This window comes from Scyliorhinus torazame, chromosome 14 (genome assembly GCF_047496885.1).
Source record: "Scyliorhinus torazame isolate Kashiwa2021f chromosome 14, sScyTor2.1, whole genome shotgun sequence".
In the NCBI taxonomy this organism is placed as follows: domain Eukaryota; kingdom Metazoa; phylum Chordata; class Chondrichthyes; order Carcharhiniformes; family Scyliorhinidae; genus Scyliorhinus; species Scyliorhinus torazame.
The window spans coordinates 81674514-81700748 of record NC_092720.1 but is presented as its reverse complement, the minus strand read 5'-3'; the positions used below and the strand labels follow the sequence as shown (position 1 = coordinate 81700748).

The following is a 26235-nucleotide window of genomic DNA, read 5'->3' as shown; positions in this document are numbered from 1 at the left end:
TGCGTGAGAGTGGTGCTGTGGGTGGTAGGGTTGTGCGATGGTGCGGGAGGTGGGGGCCGGGTTGCTGGCTGGTGCCTTTGTGCGAGTGCCCTGCAGAACGATGCCCTCCCCCTAATTTGCGAAACGTGCGGCGATCAACGCCTCGCGTGCCCACTGTCCCAGCTGTTGGTGTCGTGCGGCCTCCCGCACCCCGGTGATGTCTGTGCCCCACCGCCCTCCCATCCTCCCCCCCCCCCCCCCCCCCCCTGCTCCTCCTGCTGATCCTCATGGTCAGAGGCGACGCCCTCATCGGGCTCACCTGGCTCATCCTCCTCCATGACATCGCCCCTCTGTTGGGCAATGTTGTGCAGAACGCAGCATGCGATGAAGATTCGTCCGACCCTGTCGGGATCGTAATTGAGAGCGCCCCCAGAGTGGTCCAGGCACCGGAATCTCACCTTGAGGAGGCCGAAGCACCTCTCCACGACACCCCTGGTTGCATCATGGGCCTCAGTGTAGAGGGTCTCCACATTGGTCTGTGGCCTCTGTATAGGCGTCATCAGCCACGGCTGCAATGGAAAACCCCTGTCGCCCAGCAACCAGCCCCTCATCTGGGGGGGTGACCCTCGAAAATAGCGGGTATGAAGGACTGTGCCAGTATGAAAGCGTCATGCACGCTGCCCGGGTATTGGGCGCACACGTGCATTATTCGCATTTGACGGTCGCAGGCCACCTGGACGTTCATAGAATAGTTCCCCTTCCTGTTCAGGAACACATCCCCGTTCTCCGATGGTACACGCAGGTTGACGTGCACCCCATCAACGACGCCTTGAACCATCGGGATCCCGGCCACTGTGGCGAATTCCGCTGCCCTGGCAGCCTGGTGTGCGTGGTCCTCCGGGAAATCTATGTACCTTCCCGCGACGGCATATCGGCCGTCGGTAACTGCCCGAATGCACCGGTGCACCGATGTCTGTGAGATTCCACATAGGTCCCCGCTTAGCGCCTGGAAGGAGCCCGCCGCAAAGAAATTGAGGGCAACCATGATCTTGACTCTCATAGGTATGGCATGTCCTCCCTTGTTCCACATGGTGCCAGGTGCGCCATTAGGTGGCATATATGGCCCATCGTCTGACGGCTCAATCGGAGTCTCCTCCTGCATGCCGCTTCTGTTAGGTACTCGAAAGAAATGCGGTCCTGGTACAGATGATGTCACATGGGACGCCTCTGGCACCTTGGGACGACCACCTGCTCGTGCTCCTCCCCTGGTGCCCCATCAGGATCTGAGTCGTGGACCTGTTCCTGGCCGATGACGTGTGGGTCATTTCCACACTCCGCCTCCTCTTGGACCTGTTGGGCGTGAAGGTCTGCGGCAGGAGCGCCTGGCACGGGGCCCTCTCCGGCCACTCCCTCTGCTGCATCCGTCTCTGCAGCATCCTCACTGAGCCGCCTGGGTCACCTGCGCCGAATGTCAATCTGCATGGCTGCCGCTGTCGCCACGGCGGCAAACATTGATGGCTGTTGTGCAAACATTACAAATTAGAAGGGGGGGGGGGTTTGGGAGGGAGAGGCAACAACATTTGTAATGAGGGCGCTTTGGCACGTAGGCAGCCAGTGCCCTTTCAATGAATGGGTGCCCCGGCTGCCTGGTCACGGTTCATTCAAGCACAAACCGTTACACCTGCCCACAGTATCCGTTTCCCGCCCAGTTCACCCCGTCCCTCCTCATTGCAGCGCCAGCGGCCACAGCCCTTCACCATGCCCTCGAGTTGGAAGGGTGTCTTCACCAATCTCCTGCCATAGCACTCCAGCTGGGGTCTCGGTCCCCCGGGTACCCGTGGAGGCCCCCCACCCCACCCGGCACGATGATGGCATCATTTTCACTACCCCCTCCCCCTTCCCCCCTTCTCCTTCCCCTTCCCCCTTCTCCTTACCCCACCCCGCCCCCCTTCGCCCTCTCCTTCCCCTCCCCCTTTCCCCCCTCTCCTTCCCCTTCCCCCTTCCCCCTTCTCCTTCCCCTTCCCCCTTCTCCTTCCCCTTCACCCATCCCTCTCCCCTTCCCCCTTCTCCTTCCCCCTCTCCTTCCCCTTCCCCCGCTCCTTCCCCTTCCCCTTCACCCTTCACCCTTCCCCCTCCCCCTCCCCTTCCTCCTTTCCCCTTTCCCCTTCACCCTTCCCCCTTCTCCTTCCCCCTTCTCCTTACCCCACCCCGTCCCCCTTCCCCCCTCCTTCCCCTCCCCCTTTCCCCCCTCTCCTTCCCCTTCCCCCGCTCCTACCCCTTCCCCTTCACCCTTCCCCCTTCCCCTCCCCTTCCCCCTTTCCCCTTCTCCTTCCCCCTCTCCTTCCCCCTCCCCTTCCCCACTCTCCTTCCCCAACCCCTCCCCCCTTCCCCCTTCTCCGTCCCCCACCCCTCCACCTCCCCCTTCACCCACCCCCTCTCCCTCCCCCTTCTCCTTCCCTCACCCCTTCCCCTTCCCTCACACCTTCCCCCTCCCTCTTCCCCCCTCTCCTTCCCCCACCCCTCCCCCTTCCCCCTCTCCTTCCCCCACCCTTCCCCCTTCCCCTTCTCCTTCCCCCACCCCTCCCCCTTCACCCTCCCCTTTCCCATTCTCCGTCCCCTCCCCCTTCCCCCTTCTCCTTTCCACACCCCATCCTCCTTAGCCCTGTCCTCACCCCCCCCCCCAACCACCCCTCCCCAAAGCCCCCCCCCCACCACCCCTCCCCCCCTCCCAACCACACCTCACCCAAACCCCCCTGAGGCACGATCAATTGCACAAAGACTTGAGTTGGGTACAACTGAGGCTTTATTGCTCCAAGATGTGTGGCCTCCCACAGCAGCTGGTGAAATGGCTGCAGCATGGAGGACACACATATTTATACTCCGCCTACTGGGCGGAGCCAGTCGGCAGGGACTACCAACGTACCTGTCATACAGGTCCTACCATACATCACCTAATCGAGGGGCAACAGTGGTTTACCACATTCACCCCCTGTTAAAATTGAGTCCGGCGGGGGTGGTGGTGAACTATATACAACAAATGGTTTTCTTTTTACATTTACAATTTTTGATAGAGAGGGAAAAAAATGTCTTTTGAAGTCCAGTGGACCAGTTAGAGGTTTAACCGGTCCGGGGCCTTGATGTGCCGCTGGGAGCGACGTAGTGGTGGCGGCGATGCAAATGCTGGTCTGATGGCCGGAGCCTCCGGGAGCATGCCAAAATCCTCTTCATCCTCGAGGAAGGCAGGGGGAGGACGGATGGTCCCAGAGGGGTTGTTGCTGGGAGCACCAGGTGGGGTGGGGTGTGTGTGACCTGCTGGTGCCAGTTCCCTGAGGGAGACAGTATCCTGGCGACCGTCGGGGTACGCCACGTAGGCATACTGGGGGTTTGCATGGAGCAATTACACCCATTCCACCAACAGGTCCACCTTGTGGAGTCGGACATGCCTACGGAGCAGGACGGGTCCTGGAGCTGCGAGCCAAGTCGGGAGCGACACCCTAGATGTGGACTTCCTGGGGAAGGCAAAAAGACGTTCATGGGGTGTATTGTTCGTGGCGGTGCACAGTAGTGACCGAATGGAATGGAGTGCATCAGGGAGGACCTCCTGCCAGCGGGAGGACGGGAGTTTCCTGGACCGTAGGGCCAGTTGGACGGCCCTCCATATCGTCCCATTCTCCCTCTCTACCTGTCCGTTTCCCCGGGCGTTGCAGCTTGACGTTCTGCTGGAGGCGATACCCCTGCTGAGCAGGAACTGACGCAGCTCATCGCTCATGAAGGATCCCCTGTCACTGTGGATGTAGGCGGGGAAACCGAACAGAGTGAAGATTGTGTTGAGGGCTTTGATGACGGTGGCAGACGTCATATCGGGGCATGGGGTGGCGAAGGGGAATCTGGAGTACTCATCGACCACACTGAGAAAATACGTGTTACGGTCGGTGGAGGGGAGGGGCCCTTTGAAATCCACACTGAGGCGCTCAAAGGGGCGGGAGGCCTTCACCAGGCGCGCACTGTCCGGCCGGTAGAAGTGCGGCTTGCACTCCGCACAGACCTGTCAGTCCCTGGTGATTGTCCGTACTTCCTCAACGGAGTAGGGCAGGTTGCGGGCCTTTATTAAATGATACAACCGAAAGACTGTCGTGCAGGGTCCGGAGTCGGTCTACCTGTGCGCTGGCACATGTACCTCGGGATAGGGCGTCTGGGGGCTCGTTGAACTTACCGGGGCGATACAACATTTCGTAATTGTAGGTGGAGAGCTCGATCCTCCACCTCAAGATCTTATCATTCTTGATCTTGCCCCGCTATGTGTTATTGAACACGAAGGCTACCGACCATTGGTCAATGAGGAGAGTGAATCTCCTGCCGGCCAGGTAATGCCTCCAATGCCACACAGCTTCAACGATAGCTTGGGCCTCTTTTTTGACGGATGAGTGCCGAATTTCTGAGGCATGAAGGGTGCGGGAAAAGAATGCCATGGGCCTGCCTGATTGAGGGTGGCGGCTAGGGCGACGTCTAATGCGTCGCTCTCTACTTGAAAGGGCAGTTTCTCGTCGACTGCGTGCATCCCGGCCTTGGCGATATCGGCTCTGATACGGGCGAAGGCCTGTTGGGCCTCAGCCGTCAGGGGAAACTGGGTGGACTGTATTAGTGGGCGGGCCTTGTCCGCATAGTTTGGGACCCACTGAGCGTTGTACGAAAAGAACCTCAGGCAGCGTTTGTGGGCCTTGAGGCAGTGGGGGAGGAGGAGCTCCATGAGGGGGCGCATGCGGTCGGGATCGGGCCCCAGAACTCCGTTCTGGACCACATAGCCGAGGATGGCTAAGCGGTTCGTGCTAAACACGCACTTCTCCTTGTTGTAGGTGAGGTTTAGGAGAGTAGCAGTGTGGAGAAATTTAGCAAGGTTGGCGTCGTGGTCCTGCTGATCATGGCCGCAGATGGTGACGTTGTCTAGGTACGGAAAGGTGGCCCGCAACCCGTACCGGTCGACCATTCGGTCCATCTCCCTTTGGAAGACCGAGACCCCATTGGTGATGCCAAAGGGAACCCTGAGGAAGTGATAGAGGCGGCCGTCTGCCTCGAAGGCAGCGTATGGACGGTCCGATTTACGAATGGGGAGCTGGTGGTAGGCGGGTATCCACTGGTTGGGGGAGCTCTGTTGATCCCCTGCTTCCGCTGCAATGGGGGAGCATTTCTGAGGAGAGCCAACACCTTATGGACTCCTGATTAAACTTGGCCCAGGATGATAGGCTGGGGTATGAGGGTGTCCAGAGGGGCGGCCTGGATGGGTTGCGAGAGAACCAAAGGCCTTCTGAGCATTTAAAAGACACAGGCAGTACTCAGTAATGTGAGCAGCCAGGAGCCTGAGAGACCTTTACTTAAAAACTCCAAATCCCCGAGTTGTATTTTGGAGTAATCCAGTCATGAAAATTGCTTCTGTCTGAAGGCAGCTGTAGTTTTACAGATGCAGCTGCCTTTGTGAACCATAAATGTGCAAATTACAACCCTCCCCTATTCTCACCCCCTCCCCAAAATGGTGGTTGCCGGGTTTGAGGGGTGGGGGGGGGGGACTTCCAGATTTGGGGGTCCAGCAGCAGGCAAAGAGCCCGGGGGTGCTGGACTTTCCACTCCAGTGCTCGGTGGGGGTTGCGGGACCTTCGGCTGGAGGTGGGGGACCCTCCACAAGGATGGGCCACCATAGGAAGGTGGAAGGGGAGGTACAGGGGGGCAACCACTTGCGGCACCACCATGCCAATCCCTAGATTATGTTTACCCGTTCCGGAGCAAACCCTTGTCCCTGCCTGTCTGCCCCAAGAACCGCACATAACCCCCGGAAATGTCGAGACCTCTGGCCTTGCGGGTGAAGGCTACTGCTGATAGGGAATTGGCAATTATGGTTAAGTGAGCACTCCACACAACCCAAGTGGATTCCTATGGGAGGGCAGGCCATGTAGCATGTAGGAGTCATTGCCTAGCATCCCAACCACAACTTGATGCCTGGACACTGTGCCTGAACACTGCGGGAGGCAATACCACACACGCAGCAGCCCGCATCCGAACACCCAGGGGGTGGGAGCCAGCTCCAGGGACATGTCCACGACTGAAGGGTGGGTGGGTGGGTGCCACGGGAACGGGGGGGGGGGGGGGGGGGGGATGCTTGGAGAGATGGGCCAAGGGATTGGAGGTCAGCCTCCATTGCAGAGGAAAATGACAGAGGCGTCATAACGGTTGTGCGGAAGGGTGTGTAACGTATGATACAAGTCCCCACTCTCCCAATGGTACCATTCCCCCACCCTCCCCTTCCCACCCCTCCCCCAGTGCTCTTCAACGTGCTTTACTTCCTAGGTCTACAGTTACATCTAGGTGTCTCCCCAAGATGCACGTCAGAGGTGGAGGCAGCCTTCATCTCGTGGCCTTCGATGCCCGTGGCAGACGTCCTCTGGGTCCGGAGGGCCCCGGCTCACTTGCCGGCAGCACATTCACAGACATGCCGCCCTGTCCCGTGTCCTACGGGTAGAACTCGGGAGAGCTGGTGGCCACCGTCGCCACTCCATGGGACAGGTCCGGGTTGGCACTCAGCGCCCTCTCCTCCCAGTCGGTGCCCATAGGGCACTAAGGTTCACCTTGGTATGGAGGGGCAGGTGGTTCGAGTCCTGGCTGCCCCTGCATCATCTGGCTCTGCCAGTTCTGGCGGTTCCCCATGGTCTGCATCATCGTGTTGACGCCCTTGGCGATGCTCCTCAGTGACTGGGACATGCTCTGCAGCGCCTCGGCAATGCCCACCTGTAACTGGGACGAGCTCCACAGCGCCTCGGCCATGCCCATCTCCACAGCGGCTCATCAAGATCAGCCTGGTACTGGGTCACATCCCTCCAGCGGGTCGGACATTCAGCCGAGACCCTCAGTCATGGCCATCAGTGACTGAGCAACGCCTTGGACACCTTCACGCATGGTGCCAACATCGTGCACCAGGCTGCCCACTGCGGTCGCCACAGTGTGGGCCTCAGTACTACACATTGCCGATGAATTCTCATGTGCCCGTAGACTCTGAGACTCCTCAAAGTGGTTATGGGTCTGCTGGACCCTCTGAATGTCCCGGCTGCTGTCTATCGTCTCCATCAGCTCCGAGTACTTCTGTACCACAGGCTCAGCATCAGGCTGGGACCCAGGGGGGGATCCAGCAGCCCTCCGACTGCTGTCTCGCCTGGGGGGGGGATCCAGCAGGCCTCCGACTGCTGTCTCGCCTGGGGGGGGGGGGGGGTTCCTGCCTCCAGCTGATGTGCATCAGGAGCAGTGTGGTGCTCATCAGATCGGGCCCCCAAAGCCTGTCCACTAACATGTCCCACCGAGGTGTGTGTATCTGCGCTTGTGGAGGGTGGGGATGACAGCTGTGCAGCGACTACAAGGGTGGCATTCTCAGAGCCTTCCTCCGAGGTGGTCTTGTGGGAGGCAGGAGAGGGCACCGCCTGGGATGGACCAGCGCAATCGGCTGAAGGACCTGTGGGAGAATGGACATGTGGTCAGTGGGGTGATGGGCCAGTCAGTAAGGCTATAACAACTCGTGTTTGACAGGTGCCCCGGGTGGAGCCTGGTTTCTTCTCACTTCTGCGGCGTCTGCCAGCCTCCACATGGGTGACCGCCCTGTCCTCGGCCACACCAGTCACCTCCAAGACACGCTCCTCGAAGGGGGTGAGGATTTTTAAGTCCGGCACCCCTCCGCCAATCTGGGCCCTCTCACACCGATTATGGGAGAGCTTTTCCTGAGAGACAGAGATGGGACATTGTTAGCCACACGTGTGGTTCACAGTGGTGGGAGAGGGGTGTTGAGGGAGGGTTGGGGAGGTTGAAGGAGGGGGTGGTGATGGGCTGGGGGTCACATAGGTTGTTGAGGGGTGGATGCTCCTTTGTGGGGGAAGGGTGGTGGGGCGTTGGTGTCGACTCACTCAAGCTGCCTGGTGTAGGTCATTAACCTATTTTCGGCACTGGATCCCAGTCCTCCTGATCACACTCCCCGAGCTCAGAGCTGCTGCCACCTCATCCCAGGCAGCACTGGCTGCCCTATGGCTGACCCTCCAGGACGCTCGAGGGAACAGGACATCCCTCCTGGTCCCCACCGCGTCCAGGAGCCCTCCCAAGTCAGCATCCCCGCATCTTGCTGAGGTTCGCTGAGCAAGTGCACCTTAGATGCTGCTCGACCTTGTTAGCGGGCGTTGGCGAATGCGGTCCCGGTGAATCAGCTGGCGAGCCTTTGTTGGCGGCAAGAAGCCTGTGCGGCCTCGTTAAGTGCACCAATTAACGTTGAATTGCGGTCGTGAGCCTGGCGTGGGGCTTGTGGAGGGAGAGAGAGGGCACCAGGCTGTGTCCAGCACCGCCACACTCGGCCGCGATCCATGCCACTGGCCTGGGCTGGGGTGAGTGGTGGGGGGTGACCAGGGGGTGGGCTGTGGGGTCAGGGTGGGCAGGTATGCGGTCCAGCACAGCTGCCGCCGCTTTTCCCGGCGCGATCGATGGGTGTGTGGCAGGTTTAGGCGAAAGCATGCAGCCTGTCAGCCCTGCGCATGTGCCGAACGGACCTGTCGATTCCCCAACCATTTTCCGCGCATTCTGTGGGTGTTTCACGCGGCGCCGGTGCTAGCCCCTCATCGGTAGCGGAATCGGTGAGGGTTTCACACCGATTTTCCCGTCGGATCTTCCGTTGGCGTGGGCACTTTGCCTCAGGAACGGAGAATCCAGCCCAAGGTCTACAAGGGTGGTGTTTTGCCTGTGCCGTTGTTGCACATCTTCCAGCAGCTAATTCATAGCTTCAGTGTCGATGCTGGAGCAGATTCCTGACCTTGTCAACTCCTGTTGAGGAGAAGGATATGGCAAGAAAATTTTTTCTTCCTCAAAATGGTAAAATAAATAGAATCATCCGAATTCTTCACCTAAATCCTGAGTAAACTAGCTGAATTTCTCGCTGAACTGGAAGTGAGCTGATTAATATGTCCTTACTTTTTTGTGAACCGGGAAAAAATGTATTATTAATATTTAAACAGGATCTGGACAGGCTGCAGATGCATCTTGAAGACGTGAGATTTTTTGACTTGTTCGGTTACAGTGAGGAAGCTGGCGTCTGGCAGTGCTTCATGTGTAACAATCCTGAAAAGGCAACAGGTAAGAATATCAATAATTTTACCTAAAGCTTACCCCAAAAATGTGTCTTTACTTGGTGTATGTGAATTTTTAGAAAGCCTTTGACAATGTGCCACACAGGAAACTATGTCAAAAGTTAAATGGAATTCGGGGGAAGGGAGCAAATTGGATTTTTAAAACGTCAGTCACAAGGGAGGAAACAAATGGGAGGAAATATGGGATGGAGAGAATTTTAACTTAAAGTAATAATAGAGTGGCAGTTAATACCGGCCTGTTGGGAAGCCAGCGCCAAACCACTGAATTATGCATTGGCCCACAGTGGCTGTAATTTTCCACCAGTTCTCGCTGGCGGGTGCATAAAACGGGAAACCCCATTGACAGCGGTGGGATCAGATGATCCTGTGGTGTTCTTTGTGGTTCAGATCCTAGGATGGTTGGCGTAGTGTTCACGAAGACAACATTAGCTTTTGCATTAAACAAAGGTCAATATTTATTTACACTATTTAATTTAATTCAACCTCGTAGGCAGCAAGGCGGATTCAATTCCCGTACCGGTCTCCCCGAACAGGCGCCGGAATGTGGCGACTAGGGGCTTTTCACAGTAACTTCATTGAAGCCTCCTTGTGACAATAATCAAATATTATTATATAATAAAGAATTGACAAACATATAATGTACACTCATCTGCCACTAATCTCTATACCAATACAATAACTCTGATCTGCTCTCACTCACACTAGCTTTCCTACAGTTTTTTCCTCTAGCCTTCTCCTCAGCACTCTCCCAGAAAGCATTGATGCTTTATATAGTTCTGCATCTGGCTCCTTCTAGTGGTTGATTTGGACATAACATTAACCCTTACAGTTCTGTACATTTCTCTTAAGGTCACAGACCCTGCTGCCGACCAATGGCAGCCTGCCTCTCTCTGCCGTGAAACACGCTATGATGGGGGGGGGGCATGGGGGCATGGGGACTCCCGCCAAACATATTAAGCTGCATGAAAAAAATCCCCTCAAAGGCGAGTTGTCAATTTTATTATGTTGACAGACAACTAACAGCTGGTTTAACTGGAATTTTTGTCTTTAACTGCGTGATGCCCCGGTAGCAGCTCAGACTGATTTCCCCTCAGGTGCAGGGCGTCATTGACTGCACACACGTAGAAATCAATACACCCCAACTCCTCAGGGAGAGTTTGTGAACTGTAAGTTCTTCAATCAATGTGCAGCTTATTTTCAAGCACCAAAAGAACACAACAGTCCTGAAACCAGCAAAGCATCTGTTTTACAGGCACGTATCCCTCTTAACATTCATTACAGATGAAAAGGTCACTTGGCAGACAGCAGGCAAAACTTTACTCAATGGGAAACTGCTATCAATGAATAACATTTGTGGCTCAAAACATAAGCAGAAGCATAACAATCTAACATTCTGTGACGCACCCATGAGCAAACCCTTGCGCAACTACAAATCTTCAATCTGTCTTTTGCTGCTAAGTACACATGTTGAGACCCCTGTGTCTTTATGAGAGGCAGAAGCAGGCTGCTCAGATCTCTGGCTGCTGAAACTCTTAACCAACATCCTCTTGGTTTGGGGATCTGTGAGGGCCTCACCAAAGACTGCTCCACATCCACCGGTGCAGGGACAGGCTCTGCCATCGGGATACAAGATGAAAACCCAACACTCTATTTCATCCAAGCGTGGCTCTCACTCCACAATAGTGGCCCAGCAGTTCAGGGCACGTTTGAAATCTTAAAAACTAAATCTGTTTCTGAGAAGATGCCTCTGTTAGGGGCGATCTCTCTCACTCTCTCTCTCCTCGCTAAAAAGGCAACCTTCTGCTGCTTCTGTGCTGGAGAACATCTTATGGGCTCCCATGTTTTGAGAATTAACCAGTGCCATTAATGGAATGTTGAGCCTGACCATCGGTCATTAATTGGCCAGTTCAGGGGAAAATGACAACCTGGTGGCTGTGCCCCACACCATTCAGGGGCGGAATTTAACGGAAACATTTCTCAGTTCATTTGTGGTGGGTTTTTCAGGGAGTTTCCCCGGCGAGTTCCCCACCTCTCTCAAACGGCACTTAGGGTGGGATTTACCGGCTGTTCCCACTGGCGGTAAATTCCAGTCCCATGCCAGCGCATGGGTTTCCCGGCTGCGAGGGGTGCTAGTTCCTGCTGGCGGTCCGTCCCCACCGCCGAACAACACACGGTGGGGTGGTCCGCCCTGGGGAGTTTCTCACCAGTTTAGCCCACACTTCGAATTTGTTTCAGCACTGGGGAGCTGAACTCCGAGATCGGGCTGCCTTTTTGAAAGGGTGCCCAGATCTTTAAGTGAGCTTGTGGGTCCCCACTCATGGGCAATGTCACCCCCACCCAGGAGGGTGGTGGACGGCGAGGGCGGGGTACGAAAAGTGCCCAACATCACTATTGTAGGCAAACAGTTGTGCCACTGGCTGGGGCAGTGGGGGGGGGGCACACGGGGGGGGTGGGGGGGGCATCTCCCAGGGCCAGGGGAGTGGCAGGAGGCGACCAGGCAGTGGGCCATGGGGTCGGGGTGGCTGGGCACGGACATCCATTGCCATGCGGCTGCACATGCCGCTGACTGCCCACTGAACCTAGCACCACGGGTTGTATGGGTGCCTCCCCAAGGCAGCCTCCCTAGGTAGCCTCTGGCCCCAACTGACCCATCAACAGGATGGGCATGCTCCAGTGCAACTAGTGCCATCTTCTTGGTTGGGATGAGAGTGTGTGGGGAGTGGAGTGCCTATATACAGCCCCTGCTTGTCGGGCTCTCCAGTGCTGATCCCGACCCTGTTATATCACATCCCGACATACGTTGGAATTGCACTACTTCCAAGTGGCGTCGGTGCTTCCCCAGCAACGTGTCCTGAATTGCTCCGGGACCGTATAACACTCGCGATTCAGTCCCGGCATCAGCACTTACTCTTTCAAACGGAGAATTCCCTCCCAAGACTTTTGAGCACAGATTTATTGGAAGAAAAATATAGTTGGAGCAGAATCCGTAATAGCTTTTAAAAGGGAAATGGAGAAATAATTGAAAAAGGGAATGGCACTGTGAACGTTTAACTATTTCAAGCTGCTGGCATTGGCTCAATGGACGAGACTGCCTTCTTCTAAGCTATAGAGTTCCACGATTCTGTGAATTAAATTGACAAATTGACATTTAACTTCCTGAAAACCTTGGATGGCAGTATGGGATCTGAACATTGAGCACAATGGAGGAAAAATTCACTTGTGTCCACAGACTTGAGACAAATCCCCAGGGGCTGAGGAATCAATGCAATGCATAGTTGTGCTAGAAAAATGAACTTCTCCCCCTGAAGAGTTTAATAAGAAACATTTGGGTGTGGTGCAGAAATATTTCTGCTCTCCTCAAAGTTTCAAATCCTGAATACCTATCCCAGTAAAGGTTATCACGGAGGTTTCTAAGCCCCAGTTGATAATTATTTTCAGCCCTGTGGTAACTTAGATATGTCAGCAAGGACAGGATTATCCCAATTCTGACCACGTTGCTGGAACCAGAAGATTATTCTCCTTTTAACGTTAGTACAATGTCTGTTTCAGTTGATCTTTCCTGGGAGGAAATATTTTCCATTGAACAACAGCACTCAAAACCTTGACTGCCCAAACCCATCAGCAACTAACTCCAATAGTATATTATACAATGTGATGCCGTTCCAAAAGTTTCTTCCGTGCTCTGTGCTACATCACTTGTACTTAATTTGTATGACCCTTTGTTCTAAACCAGGCATTTTCAAAGTGGGGGTCATGACTCGCGGGCGGGTGTCAAGAGGGTCGCGGAGCCAGCCATCGTGGCGTTTCCGATGGCGGTAATTCACGTGCAACAGCCGCAGCTGCCGGCTTTTAACAATGTCGGCTGCAACCAGCTAAAAAAATGTGGGCGCACTGCGCATGAATGCCCACTCATCAGTGCGCAAGCGGCCCGGGAGTGTTGGGACCTGAACTCGGGGTCAAAGTGCGATCGTGGCATGGCGGCGGCTGACTGCGTGGTGATCACCGATGATGAACAAGGCTATGACCTTGATCTGTTTTGCATCCCTAAACATTACTCACGTGATTTGGAGAGAGTATATATTCCTCAGGGTTTAATCATGGGCAGAACTGAACGTTTGGCAAAGGATATAATGAAAGTCATGGGCAATCATCACATCGTCACCCTCTGTGTACTGAAGAGTGGCTATCAGTTTTTTGCTGACTTTTTAGAATTGAAGCGAAACAGGGACCAGTCAACCCCAAAGACGGTGGACTTCATCAGCTTGAAGAGTTACTGTATTGATCAGTCAACAGGGGAGCTACTCGAAGTTTACGAACTGAGGTACAAAATCCACGCTTTCCTCCTCGAGAAATTGTCCTCTTTGGCTGATTTGTTTGCTGATGAAACTTGGATGCTAACTATGTCTGACCTTGCAGACACCTTTTCAATTGTAAATGAACTGAGCCTCAAATTGCAAGGGAAGGATGATGATCACTTTCAGCTTTCCAAAACTCATTCAAAGTTTGGCAATTGCAAGTGCAAAGCCAAAATTACTACATGTTCCCCAAACTGCTGCGACAGAAGAAAATAGCATTAGTAAGGAAACTGGAAATGGACTGGCAAGCCTGACCCCAAATGAAGCTGACTGAACTGACTGACAGCACATTAAAAACACTGCACAATCAATGGAACTGTCAGCATTCTGGAGTAGCTTCTCCGAGGAGTATCCGGAGCTGAGTAAAACATGCCTTTGTCCTTCACAACGACCGACATGTGCGAGGTTGGATTGTCCATCTTCACAAAGATGAAGACGGCACAAAGGAACCAGCTGAGTCCTGCACCCAATATGTGCAGAGCCCTCGCCTCCTGTGAACCTGACTGGAGTGAGATTATAAGTGTCATGATATTCAAACACACACATCATGATAGACACACCAACAGACAAATCAGAACACACAACACCACAACCAATGACAAAAAGATATAAAAGCACAGACACGACCCCCGGTGGTCAGTATTAGCTGCAGAGGAGAACCAGGACACATCTATTGCCAAACACACTCAGGGAGACAGCACGTGCAGAGTATCCAGAACGAACTGTATTATAAGAGTTATAATAAAATAGAGTTGTACCACATACAACTGTGTTGGCTCATCTGTGCACCAGAGCACCCAACACCACATGGTACAGGAGTGGATCGATACCTGCCGGCATACCTCCGTGTACACAGACAACCAGCAGTGCCCAGGCATGATGTACGAGCTCCCGGTTCCGCAGGCGCTCCAGTGCCACGGCGACCTCCGCGAAAACTGGCGGCGATTCCGGCAAATGTTCGAATTGTTCCTGGTGGCAGCTGAACTCAAAGACCTGGATGATAGGGAAAAAATTGAATTTCTCCTCACCATCGCCGGTGCAAGGGCAAGAGAAATATTCAGAAGGTTCAGGTTCTTCAGGAGGCAGCAAAGGTACGATTACCAGGCAGTCCTGGGCAAATTCTCCAAGTACTGTGAAGAAAACGCAATCCAATCGGCAAATAAAGGTAAGAAAAGCTGCAGTACTCACCTCGTGGCTGGGATCCCGGAGCCCGAATTCCCAGAGGCCGAAATCCCGGGCCTGAGAGAAGGCTGGGTCGAGGTCGGCGGCCATCTTGCTAAAGGTATAACGCTAGCACAGTTGCGCGAGAAGTGCGCAGAACCGGAAGTTTCGTTTGCGCATGCGCGAGATGCTGCGCATGCGCAGTCAAGAAAACGGCCATCGGTAAAGGAACAGCGATCTGAGCATGCGCAGTCACTTCCTACGTGCTACATACCGAGCGTCAGGATGTCAGAGGCCCCAGACTGCACCAATTTAAAAGGGAAATGTCCCAAATCCAATTTAAAAGGGAAACGTCCCAAATCAAAAAAACAAAAATCTGTTAAAGCTGTAAAACAACCTTCCCTCACCTGGAATGACAGCACAGTGCCGCAAATTGACCCAGGAGATGAATTTGACCTCCGAAGAACCCTCCGACAAGCAGTTACCTACGCACAAGCCGATGATTCCGACCTTGAATACTTCGATGACGATCTTTACAGTGTTTCCGGACCTCGCGAGCCCAATGATAGCTCCGTGGTCCTATATGACTATGACTCGGACGAACCTTTCGTGTTGCACATTGGCGGCCCCCACATTGAATCCGACGCAGATGCGGATTCATTTTTCGGATTTGAGGATCTTCAATCCAGCAGATATGACGTTCCAACTTATCAGTACCGGATGATGCTGCAGCCTGACATTAACAGACAGGGAGCGGTGCAAGCACACGGAGAGTGCCCTGCTGCCACACAGAGCGTGGTCCACGTCCCGCTCAACGTTCCCGACTCTATGAAAGAAGACATGCAAGACTCCAGAGTGCAGTCCTCGCATGAACCAGAAGTGACTCCAGTGTCACAAGCTTCCACAGCAAGCTCGTGGACAGACTCCACAATTGCAGAAATGCAAGACTCCAGAGCGCAGTCCTTGCACGAACAAGAAGTGACTCCAGTGTCACAAGCCTCCACAGAGAGCTCGTGGACAGCCTCCACGATAGAAGCAACGCAAGACTCCAGAGCGCAGTCCTTGCACGAACAAGAAGTGACTCCAGTGTCACAAGCCTCCACAGAGAGCTCGTGGACAGCCTCCACGATAGAAGCAACGCAAGACTCCAGAGCGCAGTCCTTGCACGAACAAGAAGTGACTCCAGTGTCACAAGCCTCCACAGAGAGCTCGTGGACGGACTCCACGATGGAAGGAACGCAAGACTCCAGAGCGCAGTCCTTGCAGGAACAAGACCATGAGGGTCTAGCAACCTCTCCTGACCAACCAGCGGCAGACGATGCAAGTCTGCCATGCTCACGTGAACAGCAAGAAGGCTATAACAGCCTACCATGCTCCACTACACAGCAGCATGAACATGACGGTCTCTCATGCTACAATGAAGGGCACAGCGCTGAAGACTGTTCAAGCCCAACTGAAGACAAGCCAAAGGAATCGCCTCGTCCAAGCCCGAAGAAAAAAGGTTTATGCGCTGACCTTCAGGATCATTATAGCCGAACAGAGATTAATAATGCTGCACGGCCACAGAAGGATGCTGAGGATTTGCTAACGAAATTAATTGAATGTTTAACTTGCAAGGAGCAGACTGAGAATTGCCAGTGTTTTAGTACGGATCGAAAAAATGGACAAGACATTGATCCTCAGGTAATGGAAATAACACAACCTGAATCATATCTACAGCAGGGACAAATGTCTCCCTTCAACACAACACCGCAAAATCCCAACTTCGGAGACCAGCAGTTAGTCAGTAATGACTCTTCAAACCTTGAGGGGAACATTAATTGCATTGAACCTATACACGCTCCACTGATTATTGAGCAGAACATTGGAGCAAGAATCCTGAGGACACCGACATCGAGTAGCCAGATAACGAATTTAAAACCCACAGCAGTGTCAAGTGAACCAAGTGTGCTTTCCACTAATGGTGAAGATGCAGATAAGGTCGACCCGATTATCCATTGTACCACACTAACCCCAGTGATTAAGCAGTTATGTATGGGGAGTATAAGGTGGGCAATTGAGAACAGTAAAAGAGAGACTGTGACCATGCCAGTCCCAGCAAAATCAGACCCAGAGACCATGAAGGCATGTACATTAGACAAAGATACACATGAGGCACCTGAGAAGAAAAGTGAAACGGAATGTTCTTTGGAAAATAGTACAATGTCGAGAGAAACATTGGATCCTATATTCGAGACCATACCTATGGGAGAATTTGGGGGTAATAAACAAGGTTCTGCAATGTCTGGGGGAAGATTTAAAATTCCAAAGAAGAAAAGCCCAAATGAAGGACAACGGCAAGACAATGACAGTCCACCGACATGGTGTGCACCACCAGATGAAAACTCTGACAATTTACCCAACCCTAGTGAACAGCAAGCTGCTAATGAGGATCTATCCACGGGATGTGAGACGAGTGACGACAGCATCCCACTTCCCATGCAAAAGGTGCAAGGTGACGGACCTCGCCTAGTGCGTACCGAGGCACTCGACGATCACGGTGGGACCACTGACGACTGCGGTGGCGGCGCACCGTTTCCACCCTCGACGGCTCGACCCTCTCCACTGGTTGGTGCATTCCTGCATGTTCCGACTCCAGAAGTGCAGCTTCAGGGAATCTCGGCTGCCTCCAGTGAACCTGTTGGGACTCCGGACGGGGGGCATCGACGGAAGGCAGACCGGACTCCAGATGGGGAGCAGCCAAGCGCCGACTCTGATTCGCGCACGCCAGACCTTGCTCTGGACGGGCGGTGTTGCGGCCTCGGTGATGGCACGCTCAGGGTGACGGCGGATGCCACGGCGACAGGGAATGGATCGCGTGGCAGTCCCACTGGGTCGGCAGTGGCAACCAGCACCGGCGGTCCAAGATGGACACACCAATTCGCGCCATCGCCAGACGTTGATGCGAGCAACAATTCTCTCTCCAAGGCGACATGCTTCGACGTTTCTCTGCGGAGTCGCCCTTCCGGCACAGCAGGTGGCCGGAACCAGCGTACACGGTCTCGGCCAACTTCCACATCTGGCACAGTCATCGCCTTGCATGATATTAGTGATGGTGCTACTTCGATGGCAACGACCCATCGGCTACAAGATGCCGTCCACCACAAACATAAAAAGAAAAAGACTCCACCTTGTTCCTGGCATGCAGGGCGGATGGATTGGTGCGTAGGCGCAATCAGCGAGCTTTGCGCCGCCTTCCACGCTCGCAACTGAACCGTACGCACACGCCGGATCCTCCACTGGTTCCCAAGGATGACTTCGTGGAGATGCCACGGATCATGCCCCTTCCATCGCCACCAGAACAAAATCTCCACAGCTGAACCGGCTTGCGGACCAGCCCATTCTTGAGGCGGTCACCCATTAGACTGGACTTATAACGCTGTTCATACGTTCAAAAAGTCAAACACTTCTGTATTATAACCTGTTGTTGTTTATTGTTCCAGATATCGTCTGACCAGACCAATGTTCAAGTTTTTTTTTTCTCTCGCATCCAAGTTTTGTTATGGTACAACCTTGTTAGTGTGACGCACCCGACATCGCCCCATGTAAATAGTTACGTCATATACACACGCTGTACATAACACACACACACACTCTTCGATGCACTCACGACACAATTATATTTATAACCACGTAGGCACATATCTTTGTAAAAAGGGGGGATGTCATGATATTCAAACACACACATCATGATAGACACACCAACAGACAAATCAGAACACACAACACCACAACCAATGACAGAAAGATATAAAAGCACAGACACGACCCCCGGTGGTCAGTATTAGCTGCAGAGGAGAACCAGGACACATCTATTGCCAAACACACTCAGGGAGACAGCACGTGCAGAGTATCCAGAACGAACTGTATTATAAGAGTTATAATAAAATAGAGTTGTACCACATACAACTGTGTTGGCTCATCTGTGCACCAGAGCACCCAACACCACAATAAGGACCAAGCAGGCTCACCTCTTGCATTAAAGGTAAGAGAAAATGGTGGGTCATGAAGGTCGGCCGGTGTGGGTCACGAAGGTCGGCCGGTGTGGGTCACGAAGGTCGGCCGGCGTGGGTCGCAAAGGTTGACCAGTGTGGGTCGCGAAGGTTAACCGGCGTGGATCGCGAAGGTCGGCCGGTGTGAGTAACAAAGGTCGGCTGGCGTGGGTCACGAAAGTCAACCGGCGTGGGTCGCAAAGGCTGACCGGAGTGAATCGCAAAGGTCGGCCGGCATGGGGTGCAAAAGGTCGACCCGTGTGGGTCATGGAGGTCGGCCGGCATGTGTCGCGAAGATCAACCAGCATGGATCACGAAGGTCGGCCGGTGTGGATCCCGAAGGTTGGCCGGTGTGGGTCACGAAGTTCAACCGGAATGGATCGCGAAGGTCGACTGGCGTGGATCCTGAAGGTTGGCCGGTTGGTTAAAAATTGGTCCTCGGAAAAAAAGTTTGAAAAACACTGGCCTCACCCCTCAAAGAGTGTGCTTCGCTCCATTTCCAAAGTTAGAAAGTAGCAATTACAAAGCAGTATTACCCTGACCTGATTTGTTACTCTAGGCGGTACCAGTTATATTCTGGTTCCTGCATTTAATGACCAACCAAACAGAGGGTGAAACAATGATATTCCCCTTTGACGAATAATGTGAAGTATTGGAAAGATTCATGGGCTGGTTAACAGTTTGACAGGCAAGTGACATGATTGTTCAATCCATGGCTGTAACCCTCTTTATACCAACAGATAAGAAAGTTTTATGCAGCAGATGGTTGTAAGGGCTCCCAAGATCCATTTCTCCTTTTAACAAGTAACCCACTGGATGTCAGTCCAAAAATCAGAGCTAGAGCTCGATTCAGTCCCCACTTGCCAGGAATGTTTAGAGCAGGATTGGAATGCTCACCTTGCACATAGAGTGAATCGTGAAGCTGAACTCTCTTGGAGTGGGTGGGGGTGGGGCCGGATATGAATTCCTGTGAGCATGGCTCCTTTTTACTTGCTACCCCTCCAGGACCTTGTGCTCCTCCCTCGTGCCGTTGTTACTCCTCACGCTGGAGTGGGATAGCCAGAAAGACCCCATGAAGAGAAAAGTGCATTACCCGAAGCTCCTTAAGCATTTGCAACATTTGCAACATTCTATCAGCAAAGGCAATAGCAACTGGGGGGGTACGGTGGCGCAGTGGTTAGCACTGCTGCCTAAGGTGCTGAAGACCCGGGTTCGATCCCAGCCCCAGGTCACTGTCCGTGTGGAGTTTGCACATTCTCCCTGTGTCTGCATGGGTCTCACCCCCACAACCCAAAGATGTGCAGGTAGGTGGATTGGCCAGGCTAAATTGCCCCTTAATTGGAAAAAAATAATTGGGTACTGGAGGTCGGTGACCAGTGGTGTCCCGCAAGGATCTGTTCTGGGACCCCTGCTCATTGTGGTTTTTATAAATGACTTGGATGAGTAAGTGGAAGGGTGGGTTAGTAAGTTTGCAGATGACACGAAGGTTGGGGGAGTTGTAGATAATGTTGAGGGTTGTTGCAGGTTACAACAGGACATTGACAGGATGCAGAGCTGGGCTGAGAAGTGGCAGCTGGAGTTCAATCTTGATAAATGTGAAGTGATTCATTTTGGAAGGTTGAATTTGAATGCTGAATACAGGATTAAAGACAAGGGGTGTCATTCTCCGCCGGCGGGAGTCTCCGTTTTGCCGGCGCCCGGGGGTTTCCCGACGGCGTGGGGCTGCCCCACAATGGGAAACCCCATTGACCGGCCGGTGTTACGGAGACTCCCGCCGGCCGGTCGGGGCAGAAATGTGGCGGGGCGGGTAGGAGAATTTCGCCCAAGATTCTTGGAAGTGTGGAGGAACAGAGGGATCTTGGGGTCCTCGTACATAAATCCCTCAAAGTTGCCACCCAGGTTGATAGGGTTGTTAAGAAGGCATATGGTGTGTTGGCTTTCATTAACAGGGGGATTGAGTTTAAGAGCCGCGAGGTTTTGCTGCAGCTTTATAAAACTCTAGTTAGGCCACACTTGAAATATTGTGTCCAGTTCTGGTTGCCTCATTATAGGAAGGATGTGGATGCTTTGGAGAGGGTACAGAGGAGATTTACCAGGATGCTGTCTGGACTGGAGGGCTTGTCTTATGAAGAAAGGTTGAGGGAGCTAGGGCTTTTCTCACTGGAGTGAAGAAGGCAGAGAGGTGACTTGATAGAGGTGTACAAGGCGATGAGAGCATGGATAGAATGGATAGCTAGAGACTTTTCCCCAGGGTGGAAATGGCTGTCATGAGGGGCATAGTTTTAAGGTGATTAGAGGAAAGTATAGGGGAGATGTCAGAGGTAGGTTCTTTACACAAAGTGGTGGGTGTGTGGAATGCACTGCCAACAGAGGTGGTGGAGTCAGAGTCATTAGGGACATTTAAGCGACTCTTGGACAGGCACATGGACAGCAGTAAATTGAAGGGGTGTAGGTTAGGTTGATCTTAGATTAGGATAAATGGTTGGCACAACATCGTGGGCTGAAGGGCCTGTACTGTGCTGTACTGTTCTATGTTCTCTAAATTTATTTTTTTAAAGCCAATAGCAAGTGACTATGACATCTGATCCCAATTAGCATTTGTTTATGAAGACCTCACCTAGTTACTGCAGGAACCTGGCCATCAAAATCCGGGTCTATTGGCAAATTGGAACAGGTGAACAACAGCAATAAGTTGATTTCACTCACTACAGCCCTCCTGCTCACCTCATTTTAAACTCGCTAGGGCAGCAGAGAGATGAAACGAGTGTATTTGTATGTGTTTACGTTTATCTGTGTCCAGTTATGGAGAACAAAGAACAAAGAAAAGTACAGCACAGGAACAGGCCCTTCGGCCCTCCAAGCCTGTGCCAACCATGCTGCCCGTCTAACCTAAAACCTTTTACAATTCCGGGGTCTGTATCCCTCTATTTCTATCTTATTCATGTATTTGTCAAAATGCCTCTTAAACGTCACTATCGTCCCTGCTTCCACCACATCCTCCGAGTTCCAGGCACCCACTACCCTCTGTGTAAAAAAACTTCCCTCGAACATTGAATCATAGAATTTACAGTGCAGAAGGAGGCCATTCGGCCCATCGAGTCTGCACCAGTCCTTAGAAAGAGCATCCTACTTAAGCTCACAGCTCCACCCTATCCCCATAACCCAGTAACCCCACCTAACCTTTTAGGCATTAAAGGCCAATTTAGCATGGCCAATCCACCTAACCTGCACATCTTTGGACTGTGGGAGAAAACCGGAGCACCCAGAGGAAACCCACGCAGACACAGAAGAAAATTCAAACTCCACTCAGACAGTCATCCGAGGCCGGAATTGACCTAGGAGCTGTGATGGAGCAGTGCTTGCCACAGTGCTGTCCTGCCATCTCCTCTAAACTTTGCCCCTCGCACTTTAAACCTATGTCCCCTCGTAAATGACTCTTCCACTCTGGGAAAAAGCTTCTGACTATCCACTCATAATTTGGTAGAATTCTACCAGGTCGCAGGTCGCCCTTCAACCTCCGTCGTTCCAATGAGACCAAACTGAGTTTATCCAACCTGTCCTCATAGCTAATGCCCTTCATACCAGGCAACATCCTGGTAAAGCTCTCCTGTACCCCCTACATCCTTCTGGTAGTGTGGCGACCACAATTGAACACTATGGGCGCCATTCTCCCCAAAAATGTCCAAGTTAATTTGTGGCGGGTTTTTCAAGGAGTTTTCCTTCGGCTCTGCCGGCGAATTCCCACCGCTATTCAATGACACTTAGTCACTTTTATAGACCCTGGGGAGTTTCTCACCGGTTTAGCCCACACTTAGAATTTTTTTTTAGCACTGGGGAGCTGAACTCCGAGATGGGGCCACCATTTTGAAAGGTTGCCCAATCTCTAAGTGAGCTTGTGGGTCCCCCACACCCTCCACCCATGGGCAATATCACTCCTCACACACATGGACACTACCTCACCCCCCCAAGTGAGGACACCCGCTATGGGGTCCCTGGGGGTCCCCCCTCTTCAGGTCCCCCCAAGCCCCCTCCCTTCTAGGACCTCATCTATCAACCCCCCCAAAAAACTCCTGGAGGCCCCTGTGTACCTGCCGTGCACTCCCCACAGCTCAAACCTCCCCTTCGCCCTCGTTTCATTGACGTGGCCCCCTCGCTCCCTGACCCTTGACAATGCCACCCTGGCACTCGGGCACCCTTGTACTGCAACCATGGCACCCAGACAATGCTCCTGCTGGCTTGTCAATGCCAGGATGACAGTGCCAAGGTGACAACGTTCCAGGGGGAGGGCCAGGGAGCCACCCTGCACTTTACCTGACCACCCAGGGAATTCCGATGGCCTGGGAGACCCCCCCAGGTGCCGTTCCGCCTGGTCCACATTTGTATGGACCAGCACTGATCGTCGCCTGGCTCCAGCCAGCCTCAGGAGGCCAGAGAACCAAAGGAGGTTGGTGTATCCCGGGCAGGTAGGTCGTAAGTAGGCTTAGGACCTAATTCTGCGAGCATCATTCGGTCCCGCTCATTTGGGGTGGAGTTCCGACTCCGACATCTCATGGGCCTCCAGTGAATCCCGCGAGGCGCGGAAGCAGTCGGAAGGCTCGCTGAGGCCTCTCTCGGTATTCTCCGGCCACGTTGTGCTCTCGCTTGAGATTCACGCACGATATTCCAAGTTGACCTAACTAAGGTTCTCTGCAACATGACTTGCCAATTTTTATTCTCAGTGCCCCGCCCGATGAAGGCAAGCATGCCTTATGCCTTCTTGATTACCTTCTTCACCTGCATCACCACTTTCAGTGATCTGTGGACCTGTACATCCAGATCCCTCTGCATGTCAATATTCTTAAGGGATCTGCCATTAACTGTATATTTCCCACCTGTATGAGACCTTACAAAATGTATTACGTCACATTTGTCTGGATTAAACTCCATCTGCCATCTCTCCGCCTAATTCTCTAACCGATTTATATCTAGCTGTATCTTCTGACAGTCCTCATCGTTATCCGCAATTCCACCAACCTTTGGGTCGTCCGTAAACTTACTAATCAGACCAGTTACATTTTCCTCCAAATCATTTATATATACTACAAACAGCAAAGGTCACAGCACTGAACCCTGCGGAACATCACTAGTCACAGCCCTCCAATTAGAAAAGCACCCTTCCATTGCTACCCTTTGTCTTCTATGACCCAGCCAGTTCTGTATCCACCTTGCCAGCTCACCTCTGATACTATGTGACTTCACCTTCTGTACCGTGAGAGACCTTGTCAAAGGCCTTTCTGAAGTCCATGTAGACGACATCCACTGCCCTACCGTCGTCAATCATCTTCGTCACTTCCTCGAAAAACTCAATCAAGTTAGTGAGACACGGCCTCCCCTTCACAAAACCATGCTGCCTCTCGCTAATACGCCCACTTGCTTCCAAATGGGAGTAAATCTTGTCCTGAAGGGCGGTCTTCGTTTCACTGATCAGTTCTAAATTTGGGGCTAGTTTCCAACTAATCATAGTAAGAAGTCTTACAACACCAGGTAAAAGTCCAACAGGTTTCTTTCAAATCACTAGCTTTTGGAGCACAGCTCCTTCCTCAGGTGATTGGCTCCAACTAATCATGTTAGGGGATTTTCACAGTAACTTCATTGCATTGTTAATGTAAGCCTACTTGTGACAATAATAAAGATTATTATTATTATTGTCTTCGTGTTCCAAGAAGAATATTTAAGGCAATAAATTGCCCTAGCCTAGTTGAAATAATAATGTATGGTCCTGCAGGCAAAATCAACCAGCAATTTTCCTGTTTTGTTCTACGTTCTTGCAAAATTTTAAAAGTAAGCGCCGGTTAGTACAAAGAACAAATAATAATTAAAGGAAGATTTGAAGAAAATATTTAATTCAGAGTAGCCAAATACGTGTGTACACTAGGGCCTTTTACCTTGAATTCATCATTTTCAAAAATCTGATGGGTTGAACTTGACTTAAGCTGCACAGATTTATTTTTTACATTTGTGTCTGATTGTTGTAGAAAGCTATATTCCTAACCTCAGATTCCTGTGGTTTCATCTCCACAACATGTCCAATGTTCTAGATGAAGAAAATTATGTGAATGGGTTGTTTGTATGCCATTAATAACATTCCTCAAGTCAGCAAAGTCCACTTTTGAGTCTGTAAATGGAAGCAGACACTTCAAAATTTCAAAGATAAACCACATCAAAATAATTTAAACCAGCAATCTGAAATTATCCTGAAAAGCGTCATGGGCTGAATTTTCTATAACCTCCGGAGACAGGATGGGGGATTCCGAAAATGGAAAGGAAATCCCATCGGGCTGGCTCCACAAGACTTTCCTGCCTCCATGGGATTAAGTAGGAGTCGGATTGACGGAGGGAGTGGTTATCCACCCATCTGCGCAAGTAACTGGTTAAGCCCCTTGAGATGAAATGGCAGTGCCTACCCAGCACCAGGTTGGGTACACAACAGAGCCAGGGGCTCCATTCACTGTGGACGGTGCTGTTCCACAACCACAGAAGTGCCCATTACTATGGGCGTGATCTTCCGACCTTGTTACACTCGCACTCAAGCGGACCGAGGTTGGTGAATCGGGATAAGGCCAAAAATGGGAACCACGCCAAGCACCAAACGGTTTGCGATTCAACAGGCCTGCTCCTGTGGGCGAATTCAGAATCCCGCCGTAGCGTGGCGAGAAACCAATTATCACCACTTAAGTCCCATTGCCATACAATTAACAAGAGCTACCTGTCATCCAACGGCCTCCTGTCATTCATCAGCCTCCCGAACAAGTGCTCATGCTGGCGCCGGTTCGTACCCCTTTTGAAAAACGTGAATCTGGCGGAACCTGGCACCTGTGGGGAGTCCAGGAGGTGAGTAGCCATCTTTGCTCACAGGCAAAGAGACCGGGGGCGCTGGGCTTGCCATCCCAGTGCTTGGCGGTGGGTGGGACACCCTCCGCAGAGGTGGGCCACCATGGGAGGGTGCGGGGGAAATGCTGGGAGGAGCAATCGCTCACGGCACCACCGTGCCCATTCTTTGATCCCAACCCCTGTCCCTGGCCGTCTGCCCCACAGATTACCCATAACCCCCACCGACTGCTGAGGTCTCTGGCTGCGTGGCTGAAGGAAATCGCTGATAGGGAATTGGCAATCATGGTTAAGTGAGCATTTGACACATGTCAGGTGGGTTCCCGTGGGTAGACGGGCCTTGTAGCATATTATAGTCATTGTCTAGCATTCCGATCGCACCTTGATGCCTGGACACTGTGTGGGAGTCAACACCACACATGCAGCAGTCAACATCCAACACTGGGGCTGGGAATGGGGCACAGCTCTCGGATCTGACCATGGCCGGAGGGTAGGGGGTGTCACAGGGAGGGTAGGTTGCCTGGAGAGACACGCAGAAGGTCTGGGGTCAGCCTGCATTGCGGAAGAAAGTGTCAGAGGCATCATAATGTTTGTGGAAAGAGTTGTTTAATGTGCTGTACAATACCCCATTCCTGATAGTGCCGCACCCTCAACCCCGCCAGCCCCCATCCCCACCCCCTACCT

At 52.6% G+C, this 26235-nt stretch overlaps 1 protein-coding gene across 6 annotated transcripts in view; it reads left to right on the top strand.

The window, feature by feature from the left end:
- Positions 1-26235, top strand: part of veph1 (ventricular zone expressed PH domain-containing 1) — a 403802-nt gene that overhangs the window by 352986 nt on the left and 24581 nt on the right. For all 6 annotated transcript variants that reach the window (XM_072474424.1, XM_072474420.1, XM_072474419.1 and 3 more), the window contains one exon: positions 9006-9123. In XM_072474424.1, the coding sequence (XP_072330525.1) occupies positions 9006-9123 (118 nt within the window). The remainder of the gene's footprint in view (positions 1-9005; positions 9124-26235) is intronic.